This window comes from Artibeus jamaicensis, unplaced genomic scaffold (assembly GCF_021234435.1).
Source record: "Artibeus jamaicensis isolate MK-2021 breed Jamaican fruit bat unplaced genomic scaffold, CSHL_Jam_final scaffold_286, whole genome shotgun sequence".
NCBI lineage: Eukaryota > Metazoa > Chordata > Mammalia > Chiroptera > Phyllostomidae > Artibeus > Artibeus jamaicensis.
The window spans coordinates 4,740,276-4,757,440 of record NW_026522034.1 but is presented as its reverse complement, the minus strand read 5'-3'; the positions used below and the strand labels follow the sequence as shown (position 1 = coordinate 4,757,440).

Sequence of the window (17,165 nt, the reverse complement as noted above, 5' to 3'; positions counted from 1 at the left end):
TGCCGTGGCTTCCGCTACCAAGAGCAGAAGGAACATTGTGCTGCAGTTGCTAATGATTTGATTCAAACTGCTACCAGTGAACCAGACTTCCTCACAAAGGTCATAACTTTGAAGGGGACTGGGGAGTCACTGTCCTATGTACAGTGTTTCTTGTGTCATATCTTCTTCAATAAATGTCTCTATTTTTCATATTACATGCCTGGATGCTTTCCGGACACGTCTCATACTCTTCGTATCCTGCCGTTTTAGAGTGTCTAAGAAGTCCTTTTGTGCGCTAGGTCTTACTAGTGTCCTTCCTGTCCAGCACTTTTATGATTTATTCTTCTTTTTTAATTTTATTTTTTTAAGATTTCATTTATTTTTAGAGAATGAGGAAGTGAAGGAGAAAGAGAGGGGGAGAAACATTAATGTGTGACTGCCTCTCATGCACCCCACACTGGAGACCTGGCCTGCAACCCAGGCATGTGCCCTGACTGGGAATCGAACTGACAACTCTTTGCTTCACAGGCCTGTGCTCAGTCCATTGAGCCACACCAGCCAGGGCTATGATTTTTTTTCCCCAAAATTTTCCCTCTCCATTGGCTCCTGCTCTTTTGCCTCTAAGGGGGATGCCTTTCTACCACTCAATGACACACAAAAACCCTAAAATTAACAAGCAGTTTTCCTTTTGCTTCTCCCTTTACACTTATTACCACACTTGAGTCTTCTTTGATACGTATTTCCTCCTCAACTTCTCTATTTAGTCCATCTGTCTACAAGATCTGTCATTTTACCTCCTTCCAAGCCACTGACTGCCAAGTGTCCCCACAGTTACTACAGTTGCCTTCTCACTTTTCTTCCCGCGTATAACTCTGACCTCATTCCAGATGCACCTTTGCACTCCTGCCGGGCCAGTCTTTTCAGTGCTCACCCCTCACTGCATCACTGAAAACCCCCAGCCATTTTTTAAAATGTGTCATGGATTTTCACTGTTTTTAGGTTAAGGACTCAGAATTTTTAAAATGGCTTTCAAAGCCATGGGTGGACTGCTCCATCCTCATTTTTCTCTTTTTCTATCTCACACCTGGCACGCTGGTTATTTTCAGATCCCCAAATGCAGTTTGACTTTTTCTGCCCCAGTTCCTTTGCATGAGATAGTCTTCTTTTTGAAATATTTTTTTCCTGTCATTATGTGAGTTCCTCCTTTTTTGTTAGATCTCAGGGCTAAAGGGTTACTTTGGTCAGGAAAAACTTGATTCTAATTTCCTGGCAGGTTCTTCTGATATTCTGCTTTGTGGAATTACCAACTTTTATGTCTGTCTTTCGCACTAAGTTGTGCAACAGCACCGATTGCGTGTTCGTTCACTGCTGCATTCCTTGCTGCTACCTGACACATACAGGCACGTCCATAAATGTGTTCACTGCACTAATAAATCCCTCTCCTTACATTCGTCATCCAACCTTTGTAAAGAGTGGCCAGTACTTTTGCCTTCTAGTTCCCTGTCGTTACTGCCGTAGTTCACCTCTTTCTTTTTAATTCTGGACCATTACAATAATTTTACAACCAAACTTCCTGCTTGTAGTCTTTTCCCCACTTCTTTCTTCACTGAATCTGACCATGTTACTCATCTGCTTAAAAGCCTTCCACCTTTGTCAAAAATACAGGTCTCCTTAGCATACCAAGCTTCCCTGGACTGACCCTAGCTACTCAGGGACACGCCCACACAGCCATGCTCCTTCTGTTCATCCTTGCTCAGCTGGAGTCCACTGACTGTACATACTTTTTCACATACTGTTTCTTTTGCCTGCATCTTTGAAATTTGGAATTGTAGAGGCTTGCATGCCATTTTACAGTAAGCCATCATACAGTTTTGTGAGCAAGTTGAAGATATTCTTCCTGTCAGCTTTCACTTAAGGATAGTAAAATCAACTCCAGAGTGATTGACTTCTGTTCTTCTGGCACTCAGTTGTGGCAAATATGAGACAAAACAAGTAGTAGCAATATTTTTAGTGTAATTATTAGATATCATTCCTGTATCTTGATTTCAAAAGTACTGTCCCAACTTACGTTTCAGATGAGGTACTGCCAGTTTCCCACGTGCGATTGTGGCTTTCTGTTTCTGAAGCCTGGTAGTGATTTTGTCCGAGGGTGAAACATAGTATTTAATGTTGTAATTTTATCTTATTTGGTCTTATCTATTTTACCCCAGTCATTCTTGCTCTATCCCATTATAAATTGTCTTGCTTCTCTGCTCTATCCCATAAAGTTGGGATCTGAGGGCATAACTGAGATACTTTGAATGGGAAGGCCACTTAATAAGGTTTAGCAATGACCTTGCAGGGTATTTCTTCAAGAAGTTACCAAACCCGACTCTGGTTTTTCTCTTTCTTTGGTCCAGAACTTAATCTTGTCTATCAGATTCAGGAATACTACCCAAGCTCACAGTGTACCGAAACTGAAGCCAGAATAGCTCTTTACTTAGGATGAGAATTCTAAATGTGGCATAGACTAGATAGTCATTTCCTCTTATTTTTTCCTATCAGGAATTCTATATGACAAGCCAAATGATCAGAATATTTCTGTTGAGCATAGATATAGACAGAAAATGTAACACTATTAATATCTCAGAGAAAAATCTGCCCATGTGAAAACCAGTTTAGATGTAGAACCTCAAAATTAAAATTGAAACTCTCCAGTCTCTTCAAATGAGCTAAACTAGTTCACTTTATAAAAATTTGATCACAGTATTGATTTGTAATTTCTCCCTCAGTGTTACAGATCACATGGTAGAGTTGGGTTGGAAATGATCGGAGTTCCTGTTGATAATGGCACCGTGGTGGCTGGTTCATGCGCAGCCACCACACCCGAGGAACTGCTCTCTGGCAGCGGCCCCTCTCTCCCCCTTCCCTTCCTCTTTCTCCCCTTTCCTGGCCAAGCCACCATAGGAAACTTTCAGCAGGCGCTGTGACCTCCAGCTTACTATTTCTGATCTGATATTTTGCCCTGTTAGTCATCTCATTGTGGCATAGCTGTTGTGGTGGAGTGACTCTCAGACTGATTCCAGACTTTAAAATCACATGATTTGCAAAACAAAAATGCTGGGCACAGCAGGGACACAGAGATGGGCTGTGGAATTGGTCACAAAAGTGATACCCCTTTGGAATAATTAGAAATGCCAGAGATGATTCCTTATAACATTTTGATTTGTATTTGTGACATTTGTACATGAAAAATATGAGGAAAGCAAATTGGACTAAATTCTGATAATTTTATGTAGGCTTTGTCCATCTAAAGCCATATAAAATAATAGTACTGCTTAGGTGTTTTCCGTTTTATGTGGAGAATTTCTCAGGTATTATTTCCCTAGTTCTGAAATGTATCAATATTTTTATATGCAGCTCTGAAAGATTGGTATTGCTGGCAGGTGGTTGTCTGGAGATCAGCGATGTCACTGAGGATGATGCTGGGACTTACTCTTGTATAGCTGATAATGGAAATGAGACAATTGAAGCTCAAGCAGAGCTTACAGTACAAGGTATGTCAGTATTTCCTGTTTAAATAAAAATCCTGTGTACTTTATGGGTTTGCCAGTTTTTTAACATTAACATGGAAGAAGCAATACAGCATAATAATTAAAAACCTGAGCTTTAAACCAGACTGCTTGGTTTCACATTCTGGGTCTCGTATTCATTAGCTGTATAACTAGGAAATTTACTTCTCTGAGCTTCATTTTTCTCAACTGTTAAATGGAGATATTAAGAGTACTTAACCTTGTTTTTGAGGAGTAAAAGTTAATATTTGTAAAACTCCCAGAATAATGACCAGAATATGGTAAGAGCTTGAAGTTACCGTTATCATGTGTAGTCGTAGTGCGGGCATCCGTGCACTTCAGTACACTGTCTCGCCTCACAGCGTTTCCTCACAAAGACCTCTGTTTTCTGACCCAGAACCATGAATTTCTTAGGCATTGGTATTCCCTCCGTTCAAGTGAGTAGCTCACCCAGGACAAGGAGTGCAGTGTGGCTCTCAGTGTACGTGGTCATCTGTTTGATGATTGGTTTCTTTCTGTTTAGCCAATGCCGAGCCTCGCAGCATCTTCCCTTACAGGCTCTCTGATTTAGGAGTCATGGAAAATGAGCGTGGCATACGCATATAAACTCTTTATCCCATTTCCCTTGCCTTTCCTCTGTATGCAGATATACTCTCTCTCCTATGATTTGTCTGCACCCTCTTTTATCTTTGTTTTAAATAAAAACCTTTAAGACCGCCATTACTTTCAGGGAAATCCAACAGTGCTTGGATATGTAGAGGTATTTATCGACTGATGATATTTATCCTCAACTTGTCCCAAATTGTCTTGGTAGACTACTTCCTGATCTATGATTTGGGGTTGTTTCACATTTTATACAGAAGTATTTCTCTTGGTACATTTTATAGGTTTTAGAGTGGGAGGTAGAGTCGACACATTCTTACTCAAATGGTTACCAGAGGACTCAAATGTGTTTTGCCTAAGGATTGAGGAGCAACCCCGGCCAGGTGGCTCAGTTGGTTGGAGCATTATCCCGTACACAAAAAGGCTGCGGGCTCAATTCTCAGTCATGGCACCTAGCTAGGATGTGAGTTTGGCCCCTGGTCAGGGTACAAGCAGGAGGCAACCAACCATTCTGTCTTTCTCTTTCCCTGATCCCTTCCTTCTTCTTTCCCTCCCTTCCTCTCTGTCTCTAAAATCAATAAACATATTCTTGGGTGAATATTTAAAAAACTGAGGAGCAGAATGTTTGGGACTTCTGTACTGGGGAAGGCAATAGAATGTTCGTATTCTCAATTGCCGTTTGTAGATGGATTCATAATCTCTGAACATTGAAAGCGTAGGCCTTGGAGTTCACGTTAACACTTACCTCAGTGAGCTAGCTCAACCATCATTCTCGGCTAGACAGAGGGTTGGCTGTGAGCAGCTATAAAATGACCAGTGTATTACTTTACCTCTATGTGGATGGGGTTGGACAGATAAAATATTAGTGAACTTGATCTTGTTTGGTCTCTGTACCTCCATTAGTGGATGTTTTCTCATTTTGTTTTTTTCCAAAAATCAGAGTCTTGGGTTAGCACTCTCTCCCATTTTTCTACCTGTGCCTCAGTTTCACTCAATGTAAAGTACCTTGTCATTGGCCTCAAATGAGAGGCATAGTGTCTGCCATACATGTCAGTTGTATTTGTCCATATGATTATTTTCTACTCTTTCATTTTTCTACATTGTATGGAGTTTAATTGAAACTCTGCCTATTAACTGAATTAACTATGTTTTTTAGTTATAATACATACCTCTTACAGTTTATACCCAGTTCCATTTTGTTATCTGTGCCTAGAGAATGTGCCCTTAAGCAGTCACATTCTAGAAAACTGAAAAAGGAGTAAGAGGGAAATATTAGCAATTACAACAAGCCTTCCGTAATGAAGACAGCACAGTACTGGCCCATGAATAGACAGTAGAAAAGAATAAAATACAGCTGTTATACTAATTATGGAAATTGCAAATAGTATCAAAATGATAATTCAGTTCATAGGGGGGGGTGTCTTATTTACCAAAGAGTATTGGTACAATAGATTTTCAAGTAGAAGAAAATAAAGTTAGATCTCTACTTTAAACCAAAGGTCTATGTGTGAAAAAGTGAAGAATAAAAGAGTAAAAGAGTATTTATTATCTCTGATGAGAGGGACTATCTTAGGAAAAACAAAATAGCATGTCAAGCAAAAACAAGAATTTTGACAAAGTACCCATTAAAAAATATATATAGAAACAATCTTTTAAGTAAAGGCTAAATGCAGATGTTGGATGGGGAGAAAATATTTGTAACACAGAGCTGAGAGAGGGACAGGATCTTTAAAATGCAGAGTTTTGCCATGGCTAGAGTGGCCCAGTTGGTTGGATCATCGTCCCGTAAACCAGAATGTTGCAGGTTCAATTCCTGGTCAGGGCACATGCCTAGGTTGCAGGTTTGGTCCCCTGTCAAGACACATGCAAGAGGCAACAGATCAGTGTTCCTCTCTCACATTGGTGTTTCTCTCCCTCTTTCTCCTTCCCTTCCCCTTTCTATACTATCAGTAAGCATGTCCTCCGGTGAGGATGAAAATTAAATAAATTAAATAAAATTCAGAGACCTTTCAGAAACAGATTTGAAAAAAAAAACCTAAGGAAAATTGATAAAGAATACAAACAGGCATTTATTACTTATTGGCATTTCTTCATAAGTTGCTAGTCAACCTTGCTAGTAGTCAGAAAAACACAAATTTAATAGATACCATTTTCCCCAATCATGATATTGGGAGAAATGTAAAAGATCTGGACCTCCAGCCCTGGACAGTGTGGCTCCGTGGGTTGGAGTGTCGTCCCAAAAGGTTGCAGGTTCGTTCTCCGGTCCCACGTATGATCCCCAGTCCAGGCTCACGTAGGAGGCAAACAGTCAATGCTTCTCTCATCTGTGTTTCTCTCTCTGTCTTTCCTCTCTTTGTCCAAAAAGCAATGGAAAAATGTCCTTGGATGAGCATATTTAAAAAAAAGACTTTGACCTCTAGAGTGTGCGATACAGTACTCAGAACTGAAAATAATTGTTATCATCTTACCACTACAGAACAGAGCAAAAACATTACTTCCTAGTTCTAGATATTGTATTTCTTAGTGAAATTTATGCTTGAATTAGTTTTTTTGATATCCTTGCTATAGGAGCAACCAAAGTCCATCCACTCTCTTCCTCCCTGGCCTCACTTGGGAAGAATATCTAACTAAGGCTTTAGGTCAGGCTCTTTCACTTCTTGCCCACTGTTGAAACAGCATTCTATTTGCTAACTTCTATCTCTAATATAGTTTTAGATCTGCTTGAGGCTAAAAGTTGTACATGTGTGTTTTGAAAGTGTCTGACATGGTCTTTTATCCTTAAGACTGGAGAATTGTGGTGCTTAAAGACATTTAGGGGTCAAAAGTCATGGTGAACAAAAAAACTACAGAGGATTTTTAAAAATTTCTCCCAAAAGTTTATACAGAGTGTTTTATAAGTCCAAGGTTGATAAAAAGCTAGAAAAAATAAAGTGTGTTTTCAAAGATACGAAGTTAGAGATGTTGAGTATCCATGATAGAATTAGGAAATACTTATCATTACTCTCTAAACTGAATGCCCTGGTGTAACTTTTTGGTGGTAAGATATTGTATTAGATATAAACTTTTAATTCATCTGCTTGCCTCAGATTTCTGCACTGAATTAGAAGTGGTCAAAATAGAGCAAAACTTTTACACCTTTGATGAAGAAAATAGTTCGCAGGCTGGTTTCCACTTCCTGTCAAGCTAGTTCCAGTCATTGATCCCCTCACCTCCAATCAGCTCTGAGGAAACCAGAGGAGTGAGAGGGAAATGCAGGGAGACTGAGGTTGTCTTGAACCTCTGAGTGTTTATGAATGGGTAGGGCGTGGTGGATGCAGCCTGGGACTGAGGACTGCCAGGGGTAGCAGTGACAAAATAGATGGGAAGAAGGCTAATCTGTTATTGGTTGCTGATACTGCCTTCAGACTGTCTTTTCCTGCCCTTTCACCAGCATGTTCATTTCAAAGGTCCGCTGAGGTTCTGACAGTATTAAGTAAACAAGTGCGCCCTAACTGCGCCTCGGGGATCACCTTTGTACGTCTTCTTCCCATTCCCTCCAAACTCCTGGGAGACTTCTGTGCCCCAGTGCTGCTTCTCCCTAAGAGTTGCAATTGGAATTCACAACAGAAGTTCTGAGATCCTGGAGCTCTTTACTTTGGGCCTCCTCTTCTCTTCCTAAATTCACCAGATGGGATACAAGTAGAGCCTGGTGACCATACATATTACCACAGTGGCTGGTATTCTAGAAGAACATTAATTTATAGCCAAACTAGTCACCTGACTAGTACAATTTCTTTCAAAGAAAGACAACTACGTTAAATATACTATCCGATGGAGAATTATTGGAAAAGATTGACCAAGGTTAAAATAAGCATGATAAATATATTTGAGATAAGAAAGATACAAGCAGTAAAACACAAGAACAAGAAAACAAAAAACATAGAACCAAGTAGAAATATTAGGTATGAAAACTGTAGTAAAAGTAAATACATGAGCCTGCATGACAGTCGAAGGTATACATGATGAGCAACTTCATGAGCTGGAAGATGACACTGAGAAGCACTCCTGAGAATGCAGCATTAAATTGATGAAGAGAGCACACACAGATTAAAAGCAAGAGGTATGAAAGTTAGATGCAGAAGGGCTTCTATTCATATAAATAGGAATCCGAGAGGAGAGAATAAAAAAGGGAGGAGGAAATGTTTGAAGAAATAATAAAGATAAATCTCTCAAAATGAAAACTAGCGGAAGACCTTAAACTGAAAGGGTCGAAGACTGTTAAATATGGGGAAGAGAAACCCACCACTGGACCCATTTATAGTGACATAATGTCAAAGACAAAAAAACATTCTAAAAGCTTCCAGTGAAAAAAAAGCAGACCACTTACAAAGGAATAAGAATTAGATTCCATTGCTGAAGTAATTGTGGTGATAGAAATGTCTTGGCCTCAGAAGCTGCTGAGGTGGTCCATTCTATCCTAGGACAGTGTAAAAAAAAAGAATTAGATTGCACCTAGTGCTTATTAGAAATCTGACTTCAAGAGGACAGTGGAGCAATGTTTTTATATGTGTTAAAGGGGAAAAATATTGAATCCACATAGAATTTATACATAATCAACTGTGAGGCATAATAAAAATTCTCATCATATAAGGCCTCAGAAGGTTACACACTGAAAACCCTTTTGGAGTTAATAAGTAAGAAGAGACATGCTTGTATTCAGGAAATGCTACAAGAGATTTGGAAGTTTTAATACAAAGCCCCCAAATCTTTGACAGTCTACTAATGAGTGGTGAGGTTTATATCCCTTGCCCTCGATCCTGAGTGGGCTTGGAGCTACTTGAAGAGTGGTGTCACATGACTTCTTAGGCTTTTAAAAGCTATGCAGATTTCTCCTGGTCATCTTGGAATTACTGCTCTCCAGACAGACACTTCCTCTTGGGATCTCCCTCTCAGCTGCATGGCTGTGCAGAGCCCAGGCCACAAGGAAAGGCTGCATTGGAAGGTCCTTTGGTAGACAGCTCCGGCTGAATCCAGCTTTCAGGTCATCTAACTAAGGGATCAGACATAGGAATGAAGAAGTCTCCGGTTGATTTCAGCTCTCATCTTTTTGAGTCACCCTGAAACATTCAAGTCTTCTTAGACATTGTGAGGCAGAGACAGGCCATCCCTGCTGTGCGGTGTCCTGATTCCTGACCTACTGGACCTATGAGCATAACCAAATGGTGGTGATTTTATGCCATGAAGTTTTTGTGGTTGTTTTTTGTGCATTAGTAGTAACTTGAGAAAGTTCATTATTATTGTTTAAAACAAAAGGCAAGAACCAAAGAAAAGAAAAAACAGCAGTGATAACCCAGAACTAAAATTTTTGACAGAACCAAGCAGTGGGGGTAGACAAGAGTATATATGTTGTTAGCAGAAAGCTAGAGATACTAGTATCTATATATCTATGGATATAAATATTAAGATGGCAAATACAAGCTTAGAACTTAAGGGTAATCACCATAGAACAAGATAGAACATACATACAACTTTTAAACAGCAGAAGAAAGCTTTATCCAACTGAAAGCACAAAGTGGGGGAAAAGGAAATACTGTTTACTGTAAAAGTAAAGGACGAATAAGATGAAGTCACTCAATAATTAAAACAATATAAATGGGTTAAACATCAAAAATAAACCAGCAGATTGGATTACAAAAAAACCCCTCCTAATATGTAGTTTCAGACAGAGAAATTTAAAATAAAAGGGTGGGAAAGGTGCACTAGGCAAAGCAAAAGAACTTTGAAGTCGCCATCTACAAGGCAAAAGTAGAAGGAGGAGCATATTTACTTATAAGAGGAATTACAGTCAAGAAGATATAACACACAGTGTATAGTCAACGTGGCCATATATGCTCCTAACTTTGCAGCCTAAAATATATCAAGCAAAACTAAACAACAGCTGAGAGAAACAGATAAATCAACAGTTGTTAGAAATTTTACCATGCTTTAGAAATGGTAGAATTTCCGAAGTGTGGTAAAGAAAAGTCTAAGCTTACCACAATTATCTCTACTGAATAACATAGTTCTGCCAGTACTATAAGAAAAGAAAAAGAAAAAATAGTTTGAAATTAGAAGAAGAGATAAAATTGTTCTATCAACAGATCATTTCACGGCCTACCTGAAATCACCAAACTAATATATAATTTAAAGAAAACAGTTTGCCTTACAGGATAAATTTATCAAAATCAGAGATATTTCTCTGCACCAGTGATAATCAATAGAAAATAATATAAAATACGTAAATTCGCAATAAGAAAAACTAGATCTAGATATTAAACTAGAAATATAAAAATTAGATATCTAGAAATGTAACTTACTAAGAATATAGGGGACCTTTGTCAATTAAGTTTTTAGTAGAGGACACAGAAGATAATTTAAATAAACAGCAAGATATTACATGCTCTTGGGTTGATATAATATTATAACTGTCACTTACCTGCAAACTAATGTATAAATTTGACATAAATTAATCAAGATTTTAATAGATTCTTTTAGGAACTTGAAAAATTTCCCCTAAAATGTATATGGAAAAAGAAGGTCTAAGAACAGCTGAGTTAGCTGTGGGAAATAAAAATAGTGGGGGCTCGTCCTCTACAGTCACACATATTAAACATTCACAATGATTTTTAAACCATAAAAGAAATCCTTGTGTTGCCACAAGAACTGAGGCACAGACTAATGGAAGGAATGAGGAATGAGCTAATTGTTTAGTAAATGGTATAGGGGAGTGTAGCTTCTTATAATGGAGAGAAAAAAATAGAATTCTGCGTAATAATAACCATATAACTGACCTCTACTTGGTTCATTCTTGACTGAAATCTGAAGCATAAAACTGTAAAGTTACTAGAAGAAAATGTAGGAGAATAACTTTGCACCTTGGGGCCGGAAAATACCATGTTAAACAAAACTTCAGGTGTAGAAATCGTCAGGTGCAACACCGACGGCCCTGATCCTGTCAAGTGCAGAGCATTTTCAAGGAGGCTCACTGACGCAGAGAAAATGAGGGGCAAGGGAAATGTTAAAAATTTGGGTAAATTGAAATGAATATTGACTATAAAATAATGCTATATTGAATTTAAAGTATAATTAAAATACACCACAAATGCACAAGTTAGGAGAAAGCTAATGGAGTTAGTCTTCTGAAGTTCTTAAAATGTGAAAAGTGGTAAGAGTTCGACCCTATGTTTGAGGGTAATATAAGGCAGGGCAGGGTTGTGTCCTGTGGTCTCTGGGAAGTCCTGAAAGAATAATAGAAGAATTTATAACTATTTATAACAAAATAATAGAGGAAAATAAAAAAATAAAAAAAATACTTCAAAAGAAAGGAAAGAATATAGAATGCAAATAGTGAGGTGGTAGATTTAAACCCAAATATATCAGTAATTATAAGTGGAATAAACTACTCTGATTAAAGACAATTATTGTCAGATTGAAAAAGGAATCGATACCTTAAATATAAAGATTCAGAAAATCTGGAAATTAAAAGGATGGAAAAAGAGAAACCATGCCAAAACTGACTGGAAAAAATCTAGTGTAGTTACCAGGAAGAGGCAAGATGAGATAAAGCAGAGCATTTCCTGTTCATGAGAATTACTCTACCAGGGCAGTAAATATGTGTGTACCTCAGAACATAATCTCAAAATACGAAAACCTTAATCTGATAGAGCTACAGAACTAGATCAAACAAACCCACAACCATAGTGATAGAGATAGCACATTTCACTAACAGATAGGATGTATAGACCAAGTCAAATACAAACAAAATAAAACCACAATTATAATACAAAAAAAACTGCACAGCACAATTAATAAACTTAATTGACTTATAGGATACTGCACCAAACAAATGAATAAATTCTATCTTTTATAAGTGCCTATGAAAATTACTAAAAATACCCCATATACTGACCATAGAACAGATTTTAACAAGTTTTAGAGAATTGAAATTCTATAGATTTGACCACCCACCATGGAATTAAGATTGGAACTAATTACAAAAGAAGTACTTTAATGAAAAGCTAACTTACAGATCTCCTTATTTGGAGATCACTTTGAAATAACCCCTGAATCAGAAAAGAAATGATGATGATAATTAGAGAACAGTTTGAACTACTAGCAATATGACCTTTCAAAACTTATGGGATTCTTAGAGGAAATTTATAGCCTTAACTACCTATATTAGAAGAGAAGAAAGGCTAAAAAATCCGTGGTTTAAATATGCATCTCATAGAGCTAAAATAAAGAAAATAGCAAATTTAACCCAAAGAAAATAAAAGAAAGGGACTAACGACAAGAGCAAAAATTAATAAAATAGGAAACAAATATTCGAAACAGAGTTTCAGCAAAGCCAAAAGTTGCTTCTGGGTAAAGAATAACAACAATGATAACCCCTTGACAAGAGTTACATATGTGTAACTTGACTGCGTTTTGTTTAGACCAAGAGTCAGCAAAGCACAGCTTGCAGACCAAATCTACCTGACTTCCTGCTTTTTGTACAGCCTGTGAGCTAAAAATAGTTCGTATGGTTTTAAATGGTTGAAAAATACCAAAATAATAATGTCAAGTGATATTTAAAAACTTTGTGAATTCAGATTTTATTGTCCATAGAGTTTTATTGACACACAGTTTCACTCATTTATGTGTTGATTGTGGCTGTTTTCATTCTGTAACAGAGGAGTTGAGTAATTGTGACAGAGACCACATGGCCCACAAACCCTAAAATATTTACTGTCTGGTCCTTTTCAGAAAAAGTTTCAGCTCCTAATGTTTATTCTGTAAAGAACTACTGCTGATCTATAATGTAAACAAAGACGGATAAACCAACAGAAAATGGGCAAGGCTTGAACACATACCTCACAGACCACCAGATGGCTACTAAACCCTTGAAAACAGTGATTGTTATCTTTAGTTTTCAGAAAAATGCAAATTAAAGCCACAATATTATACCCGCTGTATTCTACCAGAGTGACTAGAATTAAAGAGGGTAATTGGTTCAGGGTTGGTTAGGACGAGGAGCACTGGGGACTCTCGTGCTGCTCGTAGAACTGCGTGTGGCTGTAACACTTCAAAATACCTTTTGGCAAAAGCTACTGAAACTGCACACATCATATCGTATTATACAGTGGTTGCTTTTCTAGTAGTGCACTTATTAGAAATGTATAAAGGTATGTATCAAAAATGTGCACAATAATGGCCTTGTCAGCTTTATTCACAGTAAATTAAAACTGGAAACAATTCAAACATCCATCAACAGTGGACGTCCATCATAAATAGTGTTCTAATCATGCAGTGACATTTTATCAGCAATGAAAATTGACGCACCACTGCTAAATTCAACAACATGGATAAGTTTCACAAACTCTATTGAAAGAAAGAAGCCAGGCACACACATAAAAACATACTATATGATTACATTTTTATAAAGTTTAAAAATAGACAAAACTTATCTGTGGTTTTAGACATCAGGATAGTAATTACTTTTAGACAAGAGCAGGGAGGGTGAGTGAATGTTACACAGCAGGGCTTCTGGTGTGTTAATGTCCTGCTGCTTAATTGGGGTGGCGGTAGTTACAGTGATTCAAGCTGTACTGTTAATCTGTGTCACGTGAGGTCTTTTTTGTTTACAGAAAAGTCATGTGCAAAAAATTTTTGGAAAATTTGATTTTGAACCTTGTCCCATAACTGAAAGTATTGCTTCTTTTTCTGATGGGGAAAGCAGTTTATGAAAAATTGTTGAAACTTTTATATATCTATGCCTATATATGATAAAATATAAAATATTTATTCATATGGTTATTTATACATGTATAGTCAGTCATCCCTGTCTGACTTTTGTTATTTTTTAAGAAATTACAACTACAGGAAATTCCATAGTGAGTGTTAATGCAGAAAAGGTTGCAAGTTCATTCTTCATCTGTTTAATATTTCAAATTTATCATTCTATCACTAACTCCTGGGATTTCTACACATGCTGTGACGTGAATTAAACAGCCCATCGTGTATTTCCTGTCATCTCAGCTTGTTGATAGTACTTAAAATGGGTCATGAGGTTTTTTTAAATGGGAATTTTTCCTTTTATCTTAAAACATTCATAAAAGTCTATGATACAAATCACTGCTCCACCCCCCAAAACTAAAATGTTCCATTTGTCTTTTTGTGCCGACATTGATAAATTCCAAAATGGCCACCTCCTTGACTTTGTCAATACTCATAACAAATCTACAGCCTCAGTTTTAAATTTCACCATCTTTCTCTGGTCACAGTCTAAAACATAGTCATTCTGCTTGTACTCATCTATCTGTTCTGCTTGATCTGGTCTCTGTCTGCACTAAGACACTGATCTTCCCTGTTTGCCGGTCGTCTTCATGATTTCACTTCCCTTTACTTCCCGATTAGTTGCATTATTCTACTCTCCTCATTAGAGCTCTCAGTTGCCTTGGCTTAGGATGAAAGCAAACTCCTTATATCATGTGGACAAAACAACCACACCCTTCATACGAGGTCAGCTTTTTCATTGCCGTAGAGGCACCACAGAGAAGTGAGTTCAGAAGCGTGGTTTCTGGACCAAGCATGCCTAGGTCCTAGTCTCATTTCTGTCACTTAGCTATGTGAACTGGTCCAAGTTATTTAACATAGCTGTGTCTTAGTTTCTTTTATCAGTTAAGTGACTTGGTTTAATAATTAATTAAATAAATGTTGGCACTGTTCCACCCGAACCTGGGATGGAAACGGAGTCATCTTTACCAAACTGCATATAGTCTCCTGAATATGCTGTGCTATCTGATGGCTCTCTTCTCCTGTATCCTCTCACCCCCAGCTAAATTTTTCCTCATAGCCCATCAGAGTTAGTTCATGTGACCTCTCTGTGAAGCTTTTCATAACCATCCTCTTATCCCCAGGTAATTCCTATGTCTGTTAAAATAGCTCTCTTGATGTTAATTTTTCCTATCCATGAACATGGTACGTGCTTCCACTTACTGTATCTTCTTCAATATCTTCCTTCAGTGTCTTGAAATTCTCCATAGGTCTTATACATCCTTGGTTCGATTTATTCCTAGGTATTTTATTCTTTTTGAAGCAATCGTGAATGGGATTATTTTCTTAATTTTTCTTTCTGTTCATTATTAGCCTGTAAAAATACAACTGATTTCTGGGTATTAATTTTGTATCTTGGTACTTTACTGAATTCACTTTTTAGTTCTTGGTGGACTCTTTGGGGCTATGTACAGTATCATGTCATCTGTACTCATTAAAATGTCTATACTGCCCAAAGCAATCTATAAATCCAGCGCAATTCCTATTAAGATTCTAATGACGTATTTCACTAAACTAGAATATTTCAAAAATGTATATGGAACCACAAAAAGCCCCATATAGCAACAGAGATCCTGAGAAAGAAGAACAAAGTTGGAGGAATCACTCTACCTAATATGAAACTATATTATAAGGTCATAGTAATCAAATCAGCTGGTATTTGCATAAAAACAGACACAAAGATCAATGGAACAGAATAGAGAGCCCCAGAATAAACCTCTACCTTTATAGCAGTTAATATTCAACAGAGGAAGCAGGCACATACAAGGGACTAAAGATACGTTATTCAATAACTTGTGTTGGGAAAACTGGACAGACACATGAAGAAAAATGAAACTAGACCACCTTCTTACACCACACACAAGAATAAGCGCAAAATGGATTAAAAAGTTAAATATTAGACCCCAAACCATGAAAATTCTAGAAAAAAATAGGCAGTAAAATCTTAAACGTTGCTCATAGCAGTATTTTATCAGCTATATCTCCTAAGGCAAGGTAAAGAAAAAAAAACAAATGAGATTACATCAAACTAAAAATTTTGCACAGTGAAGGAAACCATGAACAAAATAAATATACAACCCATGGAATGGAAGAACATATTCACCAATACATCTGATAGGAATTAATTTATCTAGCATTTATAAAAAACTTATAAAACTCAACACCGAAAAAACCAACAATCCAATTAAAAAGAAGGCAAAGGACCTAAGTAGACACTTCTCCAAAGAGGACATACAGATGGCCAATAGACTATGAAAAGATGTTCAATGTAACTAATCATCAGAGAAATGCAAATTAAAACCACAAGGAGGTATCACCACACACCTGCCAGAATGGCTGTCATTGATAAATCAACAAACAGGGGCTGGTGAGGATGCTGAGAAAGGGGAACTCTTTTGCAGTGTTGATGGGAATGCAGATTTGTGCAACTATTGTGGAAAGCAGTATGGAGATAACTCAAAAAATTAAAAATGGGTGTCTTTTGACCCAGCAATCCCACTTCTGGGAATTTATTTGAAGAAACCCGAAACACTAATTTGAAAGAACCTAAGTTCATTTCCACATTCTTTACAATCCCCAAGATAATGGAAGCAGCTCAAGTGTCTACCAGTAGATGAATAAATAAAATTATTATGGGACATTTACACAATGGAATACTACTTGGCTGTAAAAAGGAAGAAAATTTTACCCTTTGCCAACAGTATGGAAGGATCTAAAGAACATTATACCAAGTGAAATAAGCCAGTTAGAGAAAGAGGTGCCATACGATTTCATTCATATGTGGAATCTAATGAGCCAACTGAACTAACAAGGAAATTGGGGACAGACTCATAGATGGAGAGCAGGATGACAGCTAGTGTCAGGGGCAGTGGTTCGGGAGAAGAGGGATTAAGGATAAAAGGATCCGTAGACATGGACAGCAATGCAGTCTGGCGGTTACTGCGGGGAGGAGAGTAAAAAGGGATTCAATGTAATGGGAAAAAATACCAGAAAAGTTAAATATTTTAGAAGATCTGGGGGGGCAAGAATAGTATGGGAAATATAGAATCTAAAGAATTTGAGACACATGGTCATAAACTAAAGGGGGGGTAATGGTGGGGACAGGGGGTAGGGTGGAGGGGAATGAAGGGGGGGAATAGAACAACTGTAACGGCATAATCAATAAAAAATAAATTAAAAAACTGCACAATAAAATGTTAA

The 17,165-nt window shown here is 37.5% G+C and overlaps 1 protein-coding gene and 1 pseudogene across 5 annotated transcripts in view; both read left to right on the top strand.

The window, feature by feature from the left end:
* The window catches only part of NEO1 (neogenin 1), a 240,607-nt gene that overhangs the window by 94,972 nt on the left and 128,470 nt on the right, over positions 1–17,165 (top strand). For all 5 annotated transcript variants that reach the window (XM_037134533.2, XM_037134530.2, XM_037134529.2 and 2 more), the window contains exon 5: positions 3,379–3,515. In XM_037134533.2, the coding sequence (XP_036990428.2) occupies positions 3,379–3,515 (137 nt within the window). The remainder of the gene's footprint in view (positions 1–3,378; positions 3,516–17,165) is intronic.
* LOC119041332 (uncharacterized) lies at positions 8,485–8,600 on the top strand (annotated as a pseudogene).